Below are 12,244 nucleotides of genomic sequence, written 5' to 3' on the forward strand. Positions count from 1 at the left end.
CCCTACTGTGTTTCTAAAATATACCTAGAGTCCTCAAATGAAGACAATGATTATATTTTGAGACTGTGTGTTAGTTAGGCAAGGATGATTATCATAGTGCTGCCGTCATTTGTTCCTCGCCCCCGCTCACTCATTAACACACGTACTCTCTGTGTATTCAGAATAAAACAGACATTTCTGCAATAGGTTTATAAGTTTATTGGTGAGTTCTGAACTATCCTGAGCCTTGGCTCTCTGCTGGAGATCTTTGGATCTTTAAGTAGGTTTCTGAGTGTCATTAGGCAGAGTTGGTGGCTTCTCATACTCAGTCTTGCCATTGGGCATTATTTTCATCACCGCTCCATTCCTGGTCTGATCCAGGACCAGTTCCAAGAATGCCTCTGCAACCTCAGAGGGCCTAGACAAAAATAGAGGATAGCTAAGCCGTCAGTTAGAATGTCCCATGTCATCTCTGCAGGGTAAGGCAGTTCCAAGCCCTGAGTTTCAGGGTTGGTGATGACTTTGATCTGATACCTAACCTGGGAATGCCCCAGATCCAAACTTTAGAACCAAGGGTTAACTCCAGAGAGGACAGAACTTATTTTGTCACCAGAGAAGAAGGAAGGCAAAATAATATAGTAGAAATTCAACTCTTAAAATCAAGTTTATTACTGCATGTACAAGTCCATATGTGCACAGGTGCAATGAAAATCCTGGAGCAGCAACACAAGCATGTAACATTAGAGGGACAACATTCACAAGAAAACATAAATTAAACAAAACTTATACAAAAATGTACTATGAAATACACAATAAGAACAAAAGGCAGGTCCATTGTAGTGCAAAGTGGTCATAGTTTTGTTATAGCGATATACATGTAACTAGATTTGTGCAAGTTAGTTCAAGAGCTGAACAGTTACAGGAAATTTGCTGTTCCTGACACTGGTAGTGAGGAACTTTAGTCTTTAGGCAGATGAAATTTAAGGCAGACAAATGTGAGGTGTTGCATTTAGGGAGGACGGCCCATGACTTACACGATGATTGGTAGGGCTCTGAAGTGTGTGGTAGAACATAGGGACTTGGGAATGCAGATCCATAATACCTTGAAAGTGGTATCACAGGTAGATATGGTCATAAAAAGAGCTTTTGAAATTTTGACCTTCATAAATCAAGGCACTGAGTACAGGAGTTGAGATTTTATGTTGAAGTGTCCTAAGATGATGGTGAGGCCAAATGTGTGGTATTGTGTGTACTACTGGTCACCTACCTACATTGATCAGTAGTCAAAGGTTACGGGGGGAAGGCAGGAGAATAGTGTTGAGAGGAAGTTATAAATTTGCCAAGGTCAAATGTTGGAGCACCCTCAAGAGACCAAATGACTTATGGTGGTTAGAGTGTTCAATGACAAGTTGTACCTCTTTAACCTTCTAAGTCACTGGAACACATCAGTTTGATTGCATCTATGTGCTGTGGCCCATGGCAGTTTAAAGCCCAGGAATTTAAAGCTCTAACCCTATCCACTACTGGCCCCTGATGTAGAAGGTGCACATTCAACCAAATGTCCAGCATGACCCTGTGACCTCACCATATGAATACCCAATGAAATGATGAGACACTTTCCATACTCACTTCAGAACTGGCCCACATGATTGAATCATGGCATTAAATAGCTTCTGTCCATCTCCATGCTGAGGTCTCAAAAGCGGAGTGTCAACAAAATATGGACACAGTGCATTCACTCGAATTCCTTGCTTCTTCATGGAGCTCATCTGAAACCAGAGTTAGTGTGTTGGCACATGTCTTCCACTGCCAAAAACAAGGTCACTTATATCTACTCATCCTATCTTTGGGATGTGGAGGAAACTGGAGCACTTGGGGGAAACCCATGGCTGATACAGGGAATCTGCAAACTCCAAGAAGACACCACCTGATGTCAAGGTTGGAGTAGTGAGGCACCAATGCTCCTACGTGATGTCATCCTTGCTCTGCCAATCACTTACAAGGACATTCTGGGATACAGTATAACTTATGTTACTATAGGAAGAGATTGCTGCACAGTGGCAATGATCTTCACATCATCACTGTCCACAATAGTGACCGAATCATTGGAGGTTGTTCAAAAAAGGGCATTATAGACCACTGAGTCTTATTCCAGTGGTGGGAAAATAATTGGAGAAGATTCTTAAAGAAAGGATTTATGAGCATTTAGTGAAGCATTGTCTGATTAGGGATAACCAACTGGCTTTGTGAGGGGTAGTTCATTCCTCATGTGCCTGATTGCATTCTTTGAGGATGTGACAAGGCACATTGATGAAGGTAAAGCAGGGGTGTGGTGTATACTGAATGGATTTAAGCAAGGCATTTGATAATGTTCCCCATGGTAAGCTCATATAGGCAGTCAGGGGGCATGGGGTTCAGGGAAACCTGGCTGTGTGGATACAAAATTGGTTTGCCCATAGAAGCTAGGGGGTGACAGCAGATGCAGATTATTCTCACAAAATGCTGGTGGTCTGGGAAATTGGTTGAAAATTGGTCTCACAAAATTGGTTAGGTCTGGAATCCAAACCAATTCCCCTCTACCACCACTCTCCTCCGTCTAGCGGGATTAGTTCTTACTCTGAATAATTTCTCCTTTGGCTCCTCCCACTTCCTCCAAACCAAAGGTGTAGCCATGGGCACCTGCATGGGTCCCAGTTATGCCTGCCTTTTTGTTGGCTTTGTGGAACAGTCCATGTTCCAAGCCTATACAGGTATCTGTCCCCCTCTTTTCCTTTGCTACATCAACGACTGCATTGGTGCTGCCTCCTGCACGCATGCTGAGCTCGTCGACTTCATTAACTTTGCCTCCAACTTTCACCCTGCCCTCAAATTTACCTGGTCCATTTCTGACACCTCCCTCCCCTTTCTTGATCTTTCTGTCTCCATCTCTGGAGATGGCTTATCTACTGATATCTACTAGAAGCCTACAGACTCTCACATCTACCTGGACTATTCCTCTTCCCACCCTGTCTCTTGCAAAAATGCTATCCCCTTCTCACAGTTCCTCTGTCTCCGCCACATCTGCTCTCAGGATGAGGTTTTTCATTCCAGGACGAAGGAGATGTCTTCCTTTTTTAAACAACAGGGCTTCCCTTCGTCCACCATCAACTCTGCTCTCAAATGCATCACTCCCATTTCATGCATATCTGCCCTCACCCCATCCGCCCACCACCCCACTCGGGATAGGGTTCCCCTTGTCCTTACCTACCACCCCACCAGCTTCCGGGTCCAACGTATAATTCTCCATAACTTCCGCCACTTCCAATGGGATCCCAATACCAAGCACATCTTTCCCTCACCCCCTTTCTGCTTTCCACAGGGATCGCTCCCTAAACGACTCCCTTGTCCATTCATCCCCCCCATCCCTTCCCACCGATCTCCCTCCTGGCACTTATCCTTGTAAATGGAACAACTGCTACACCTGCCCTTACACTTCCTCCCTCACCACCATTCAGGGCCCCAGACAGTCCTTCCAGGTGAGGCAACACTTCACCTGTGAGTCGGCTGGTGTGGTATACTGCGTCCGGTGCTCCCGGTGTGGCCTTTTATATATTGGAGAGACCCGACGCAGACTGGGAGACCATTTCACTGAACACCAAACTCTGTCCGCCAGAGAAAGCAGGATCTCCCAGTGGCCACACATTTTACTTCCACATCCCATTCCCATTCTGATATGTCTATCCATGGTCTCCTCTAATGTCAAGATGACTCAGGTTGGAGGAACAACACCTTATATACCGGCTGGGTAGCCTTCAACCTGATGGCATGAACATTGACTTCTCTAACTTCCGTTAATGCCCCTCCTCCCCTTCTTACCCCATCCCTGATATATTTAGCTTTTTTCCTCCCCCCTTTTTTTTCTCTTTTTCTGCCAATCACTCTGTCTGCTTTCCATCTCCCTCTGGTGCTCCCCTCCCCTTTCCTTTCTCCCTAGGCCTCCCGTCCCATGATCCTTTCCTTTCTCTAGCTCTGTATCCCTTTTGCCAATCACCTTTCTGGCTCTCAGCTTCACCCCACCTTCTCCGGTCTTCTCCTATCATTTCGCATTTTCCCCTCCCACTCCTACTTTCAAATCTCTTACTATCTTTCCTTTCAATTAGTCCTGATGAAGGGTCTTGGCCTGAAACGTTGACAGCGCTTCTCCCTATAGATGCTGCCTGACCTGCTGCGTTCCACCAGCATTTTGTGTGGGTTGGTTGAATTTCTAGCATCTGCAGTTTTCCTCGTGTTTGCAGAGTATTCTGCCTGGTTGTCAGTGACCAGGATCTGTTCGGATCCCTGCTCTTTGTGATTTTTATAAATGATTTGGATGAAGAAGTGGAACTGTGGGTTAGTAATTTTGCAGATGACACTAAGATTGATAGAGTTGTGGATAGTGAAGAAAGCTGTGACAGGTTACAACAGGGCACTGAGAGGATGCAGAGTTAGGGTGAGAAGTGACAAAAGGCGTTCAACCTGGAAAAATGGGGGGGGGGGGTGAGAAGTGGCAGATGGAGTTCAGCCTGGCAAAGTGTGAAGTAAATCACTTTGGAAGGGCAAACTTGAAGGCAGAATACAGAATTAATGGCAAGAGTCTTAGCAGTGTGGAGGCATAGAGGGGTCTTGGGGTCCACGTCCATAGATTCTACAAAGTAGCCATGCAAGTTGTTGTTGTTGTTAAGAAGGCATTTGGTATGCTGGCCTTCATTTGTAGGGGGTTTGAGTTCATGAGCCACAATAGTGTCTTTTAAGAGCCTCTTAAATAGGTACATGGTGCTTAGAAAAATAAAGGGCTATGCACTAGGGAAATTCTAGGCAGTCTCTAGAGTAGGTTACATGGTCAGCACAACATTGTGGGCCAAAGGGCCTGTAATGCACTGTAGATTTCTATGTCCTATAGTGTTGGCGTGTGGTTAAGTTGTTAAGACGTTGGTCTAGTGATCTGAAGATCGCTAGTTTGAGCCTCAGCTAAGGCAGCGTGTTGTGTCCTTGAGCCAGGCACTTAACCACACATTGTTCTGTAACGACACCAATGCCAAGCCATCTTGACCCTTGCCCTTCCCTTGGACCACATAGATGGCATGGAGAGGGGAGGCTTGCAGCATGGGCAACTGCCGGTCTCCGATACAAACCCTGCCCAGGCCTGTGCCCTGGAAACTTTCTAAAGCGCAAATCCATGGTCTCTCGAGGCTACTGGATGCCTAATATGTTCTATATGTTCACAAGGTAAAGTTATGAACATATTGATTAGAATTGATTAGACCACACTTGAATTATTGTGTTCAGTTCTGATTGCCTCATTATAGGAAGGATGTAAAAGATTTAGAGAGGGTGCAGAGGAGATTTAGCAGGATACTGTCTGGAATAGACAGTCTGCCTAAAGAGGTCTCAATGATCACAACTGCCATCTACCACTGTGTAAAAAACTTCCCTGTAACATTTCACCTAAACATTCCTCCATTCACCTTAAATGGATGTCTTCTGATATTGACCATTGTCGGCCTGGGAAAAAGGTGCTGGCTGTCCACTCTACCTCTCATAATCTTCTGGCCCTCTGTCAAGTGGCTTCTCATCTTCCATTGCACTGGATGGATTGAAGGGCTGAGACTCTATGATAACTGAGCTGTACCAAAGCTAAGGAGAGTTCCACACACAGAGTAATACTTACAGAGAGAGCTCTTGTGAATCCCACCACACCGCACTTGCTGGCTGTGTATACTGGTGCGATCTCCATAGAATAAAATGCTGTTTAGCGTGGGACAGAGAGAGATTCAGTCACAACATGGTCAATAAAATTGCCAAAATCCAGTGTTCCACTACAGAGGACCAAGTGAACATCATCCATCAGGAAGTGCCCAACAAGTGGCATTGTGTGCTGAGCATCAATTTTTGCAGTGACACTTTGCACCAATTCTGGCTCTGACTCTGGCATTGGACACAACAATGGCATCGACATGGTGCATGGCACCTGCTATCATCATCTTTGGACATACCTACCGACACTAATACTGGGCACAAGAAAGGCAAAAGAGACTGCAGATACTAGGATCTGGAACAAGAGCACAACACTGGAAGAACACAGAGGGTCAAGTTGACCCCAGGACCCTGCATCAGGACTGAGAGGGGGCAGGAGGGGAACTAATATCATAGCGCAAAGGGTTGCTACTGCTGCATGGGAGGAAGTGGGGTAAACTAGAGTTGCAGGGGAATGGGAACCAGACTGCCAGAATAGATAGTGGAGAAGTTTTTGAGACAGAGGTTATTAAGACATCAGACAAAGAAATCAGGAAACAAAAGATCATAAGACCATAAGATATAGGAGCATAAATAGGCCATTTGGCCCATCGAGCCTATTCCATCATTTCATCATGGCTGATCTAATTTTCCTCTCAGCCCCAATCTCCCATCTTCTCCCCATATCCCTTCATGCTCTGGCCTATCAAGAATCTATCAACCTCTTCATTAAATATGCATAAAGGCTTAGCCTCCACAACTGCTTGTGGCAAAGAATTCCACAGATTCTCCACTCTCTGGCTAAAGAAATTTCTCATCTCTATTCTAAAAGGACACACCTCTATTCGGAGGCTGTGTCCTCTGCTCTTAGACTCTCCCACTATAGGGAACATCCTCTGCAAATTCACTCTATCAAGGCCTTTCAACATTCAGTAGGTTTCAATGAGGACACTCCTCATTCTCTAAATTCCAATGAATACAGGCCCAGAGCCATCTAACGCTCTTCATATAACAAGCTGTTTAATCTTGGAATCATTTCGTGAATCTCCTTTGAACCCTCTCGAATTTCAACATAGACCTTTCAAGATAAGGAGCACAAAACTGCTCACAATACTCCATGTGAGGCCTCACCAGTGCTTTACAATGTCTCAACATTACATCCTTGCTTTTATATTCTTGTCCTTTTGAAATGAATGGTAACATTGCATTTGCCTTCCTCACGACAGACCCAATCTGCAAACTAACCTTTAGGGAATCCTGTACAAGGTCTCTCAAGTTCTCTTGCACCTCAGTTTTTTTTTGTATTTTCTCTCCATTTAGAAAATAGTCAACCCTTTCATTTCTTCTACCAAAGTACATGACCATAAATATCTCAACACTATATTCCATCTGCCATTTATTTGCAAATTCTCCAAGTCTGTCTAAGTCCTTCTATAGCCTCTCTACTTCTTTAAAACTACCTGCTCCTCCACCTATCTTCATATCGTCTGCAAACTTTGCAAAACAACCCATCAATTCCTTCATCCAAGTCATTGACATATAATGTAAAAAAAATTGGTCCCAACTCAGATCCCTGTGGAACACCACTAGTCACCGGTAGACAACCAGAAAAGGCAACATCAACTGATTCTCCTTTGTCTATCCTGCTTGTGATCTTTTGAAAGAATTCCAACACATGTGTCAGGCAAGATTTTCCCTTAAGGAAACCATGACGAGTGCTATCTGTTTTATCATGTCCCTACAAGTACCCTGAGACCTCAGCCTTAATAATTAACTCCAACATCTTCCTGACAACTAAAGTCAGACTAACTGACCTATATAGTTTACTTTCTTCTGCTTCTCTCACTTCTTGAAGAATGGAATATTTGCAATTTTCCAGTCTTCCAGAATCATTCCAGAATACAGTGATTCCTGAAAGATCATTACTAATGCCTCCACAATCCCTTCAACAACCTCTTTCAGAACTTAAGCATGCATACCATCTGGTCCAGGTGATTTATCCACCTTCAGACCTTTTAGGTTCCCAAGAGCTTTCTCTCTAGCTATGGTAACTTCAAACACATCATGATCCCTGACACCATACTGCTATTGTCTCTCATTGTGAAGACTGATGCAAAGTACTTATTCAGTTCATCTGCCATTTCCTTGTCTCCATTACTACCTCTCCAGCATCATTCTCCAGTGGTCCAATATCCATTCTAACTTCTCTTTTATACTTTATGGATCTGAAGACTCTTTTGGTATCCTCTTTAATATTATTGGCTAACCTACTTTTGTATTCCATCTTTACCTTCTTAATGACTTTAGTTGTCTTCCGAAGGTTTTTAAAAGCTTCCCAATCCTACACCTTCCCACTAATCTTTTCTCTATTATATGCCCTCTATTTGGCTTTAATGTTGGCTTGACTTCTCTTGTTAGCCAAGATTGTGTCAGCTTTCCTTTAGAATACTTCTTCCTCATTAGGATGTATATATCCTGTGCCTTCTGAATTGCTTCCAGAAATTCCAGCTATTGCTGCTCTGTTGTCATCCCTGCCAGTGTTCTTTTCCAAATTGATTCTGGCCAATTCCTCTCTCATGCCTCTGTAATTCCCTTCACACCACTGAAATACTGATACATCTGACTTTAGCTTCTCCCAAATTTCAGGGTGAATTTGATCATATAAAGATAATTTTCCTCTAAGGATTCTTTTGCCTTAAGCTTTCTAATCAATTCTGGTTTATTGCACAGCACCCAACCTAGAATAGCTGATCCTCTAGTGGACTCAACCACAAGCTGCTCTAAAAAGCCATCTCATAGGTGGTCTAGAAATCCCCCTTATGTAAACCAGCAACAAACCGCTTTTCCCAATCTACCTGCATGGCTATTGTAACATTGCACTTTTGGCCTGCATTTTCTACCTCTTATTTTAAACTATAGGCCACATCCTTTGACAGTTTATATGGAACTCTCATCAGGGTCTTTTTACCCTTGCAGTTCGTAGAACTGCAGTTCCTTAGCTCTATCCACAATGATTCAACACCTTCTGACCCTATGCCACCTCCTTCTAATGACTTGATTTCTTTTTTGAAGAAAATGTTGAGCATGGAGTGACTAATGTTTTGAGCTCCATATATTTCAATACAAGAAGTATCGTCAGATAGGAAAATGAGCCAGGGTATGGACCAACACATGGAATTGTAGCTATATGTGAGATTCAGTTACAGAAGGGGCAGGACTGGAAGCTCAAAATTCCAGGGTTCCTTTGTTTTAGACACAACAGAGTGGGAGGGGTGGCATTACTGGTCGGGGAGTTCACTCAGGTTTCCTGATTGACTTTTTATACTGTATATCAATGATTTAAATGTTGGAATAGGTGGCTTAGTTGTCAAATTTGCAATAATACGAAAATTAGTGGAGGGGCAGGTAGCGTTGAAGAAACAGGTAGGCTGCAAAAAGACTTAAGCAGTTTAGGAGAATGGGCAAGAAAGTGACAAATGAAATACAATGTTGGAAAATGTGTGGTCATTGATTTTGGTAGTAGAAATAGATGTGCAGACTATTTTCTAAACAGGGAGAAAATCCAAGAATCTGAGATGCAAAGGGACTTGGGAGTCCTTATGCAGAACACCCTAAAGCTACCTTGCAGGTTGAGTCGGTGGTGAGGAAGGCAAATGCAATGTTAGCATTCATTTCAAGAGGTCTAGAATACAAGAGCAGGGATCTGATGGTGAGGCTTTATAAGACACTGATGAAGTCTAACCTTGAGTATTGTAAACAGTTTTGGATCCATCATCTTAGAAAAGATGTGCTGGCATCGGAGAGGGTCCAGGGGAGGTTCACAAGGATGATTCCAGGAATGAAAGGAATATCATACATTTGATGGCTCTGGGTCTGTATTTGCTGCAATTAGGAAGGATGAGGGGGGATCTCATTGAAACTTTTCAAATGTTGAAAGGCCTAGAAAGAGTAGATGTGGAAAAGATGTTTTCCATGGTGGGGAGTCTAGGATGGAGAGCACAGCCTCAGAATAGAGAGGCATCCATTTAAAAACAGAGATGCAGAGAGATTTCTTCAGTCAGAGGGTGGTGAATTTGTGGAATTTGTTGCCATGTGCAGCTGTGGAGGCCAGGTTGTTGGGTGTATTTATGGCAGAGCTCGATAGGTTCTTGATTGGACATGACCTCAAAGGCTACGGGGAGAAAGCTGGCAAGTGGGGCTGAGGAGGGGAAATAAGGATCAGCCATGATTGATTGGTGGAGCAGACACAATGAGCCAAATGGCCTAATTCTGTTCCTATGTCTTACGGTCTTATGAGATTTGTTAGTTAGGGGAATAGAAAGGTGTTTCTGTGGATGAGAACAAGACTACTGGAAGGTATGTTGCCTCCTGGGTGTTAGGGTGTAGGACATCTCAGAATAAGTTCTCAGTGGGAGGTTGAACAGCCAGAGGTTGTGAACTCTTTAGAAACCAATGAGTGACAAAGCTCTGCATGGGGAGTCCAGGGAGTTAGATGCTAACGTAAAGGGCAGGACTTCCAGGATTGTGATCTCAGGATTGTTACCTGTACCACATGATAGTGAAGCCAGAAATAGGAAGATTATTGTTACGACACATACCCAACTGCACCAGCTTATGGTGTTTACATGCTCTAACTGTTCAGAATTTGGATAGTTGGGAGGGCTCAGGGTCATCTATTTAAAGAGAACCTGAACTAAGGTTTGGTGCTAAATCATAAGCTTAGTTAGAGATATCATCTAGTGTTTTGGTTGTGCTCAGGTCTCATTCCAGCTTTATACCATGTCTCTATTCCAGCCTTGGATACTCCAACACTTGGGTCCAAACCATCCTTGTCAAGGTCTCTCATCACAGTACAATTGAGCCAGCATGTCTCCAGCAGGGTATTAGATGTTCTCAGCTGCTGTGGCTAACCACAGTGAGAGGATTCCCAGACAGAACCTTGAGAAACACAACTCCAGGCTGCCATGTACCAGCTATTGCAAGGGAGATGTCAGAGTCACTTAAGCAAGGCTGTCAGTTGCTCTGTGAAGCCAGTACATCTTCCGACCCTGGAGAAAATTGATGGAGACCAGGGTTCTTGCGGTGGCTTCCTCACTCTATGTTCAATGGTATTCAGACTCAGGCACGTCCCAGTTCTCTTCGGTGTGGAAAAGTGGCCTTCATGATCTCTCTCCCGACCGGGAAAGCCCTTGCCTGGGCCACCACACATTGGGATCAAAGGTTGGAGATTTGTGTGGAATTGGAGGAATTCATACCCACCATAAGAAAGGTATTTTATCATTCCACGGGTGCAATCAGAGCCTTGCTGTTCTGATGGAACTGCATCAGGGAAGTCGGTCAGTGGCCGACTATGCTACTGGGTTCTAAAATTTGGTGCAAGCAGGTGGTTGGAATGGGGAAGCCTTGGCCACTGCACAACCACAGCCTCTGGGATGGACAGGAAATGGGATGAATTGAAAATGAGCGCTCACTCAGGGATTGTCTGGACCCTTTAGCACATCAAGAGAAGGTAATGATGCACCCAGAACAAGCAGCCCCGTACCCAACCTCAAGGGCTCCCCAATCCTCTAGTTGTTCCAGACAGACCATAGGCGCACATCCCCATGGACTTTGTCACAGGTCTTCCACCTTCCATGGGAAAGACAATTATTGTAATTATTGATTGATTTTCAAAGGCCTGCAGACTCATTGCCTTGAACGAGTTACCATCTGCAGTGGAGATGGCTAAAATTAACCTGGACTAGATCTTTGGAATCTATGGTATTCTGGTGGACATAATCATGGATCACAGTCCATTATTCACAACACGTTTCTGGAGGGAGTTTTGCAAGCAGATTGGGGCAACAGCAAACCTTTCCTCTGGGCTTCACCAACAGTCCAACAACCAGTCAGAGCAGGTGAACCAAGATATAAAACATACCCTAAGATGCCTGGCCTCTGAAAGACTGGATGAGTGGAGTGACCATTTGATGAGGGCAAAGGTTGCTCATATACTTTACGGCATTTAATGCATGGGATGTCCTCCTTTGAATACCAATTTGGGTATTGTCCACCATTATTCTCTGAGCAGGAGACTGAAGTTGGAGTTCCTGCATCTGAAGGTCTCTCCCAACGCTACAAGGAGAAATAGACTAGGGCAAGGGAGATTTTTTTTTAGCCTCTACCTGGAAGGCTGAAATAATGATTTACTGCAAGAGAAAACAGCAACCAGTTTTGCAGCCTGGGCAACAGGCCTGGCTGTTGACTCAGGATTAACCTCTCCAGGTAGAATCTAGGAAATTGCTGCCCAATTTCATTGGACCCTTCAAGGTTCACAAAAAAGTAAGCCTTGCAGCTTTCAAAGACCCTTAAGATCAACTTTCTATAGTTCCAAGTTGAAATCCATGAGAAATCCTTTAGCCTCACCACCATCAATCCCACAGACACCCAGATTTGTTGATGGGGAATAGGAGTTCACTGTAAAAAGAATTCTGGATTCATGAACTGTTCGGGGTGTTCAGCAGTTCCTCATGGA

General features: G+C 44.1%; 1 protein-coding gene across 1 annotated transcript in view; it reads right to left on the minus strand.

The window, feature by feature from the left end:
- Positions 1-205: 205 nt before the first annotated feature.
- The window catches only part of LOC132405211 (15-hydroxyprostaglandin dehydrogenase [NAD(+)]-like), a 70,654-nt gene continuing 58,615 nt past the window's right edge, over positions 206-12,244 (minus strand). The window contains exons 5-7 of the mRNA XM_059989902.1: positions 5,666-5,742; positions 1,609-1,748; positions 206-397 (exon numbers count right to left, since the gene is read on the minus strand). Coding sequence (XP_059845885.1) covers positions 256-397; positions 1,609-1,748; positions 5,666-5,742 — 359 coding nt within the window. The 3' untranslated portion in view covers positions 206-255. The remainder of the gene's footprint in view (positions 398-1,608; positions 1,749-5,665; positions 5,743-12,244) is intronic.

This window comes from Hypanus sabinus, chromosome 15, assembly GCF_030144855.1.
Source record: "Hypanus sabinus isolate sHypSab1 chromosome 15, sHypSab1.hap1, whole genome shotgun sequence".
NCBI lineage: Eukaryota > Metazoa > Chordata > Chondrichthyes > Myliobatiformes > Dasyatidae > Hypanus > Hypanus sabinus.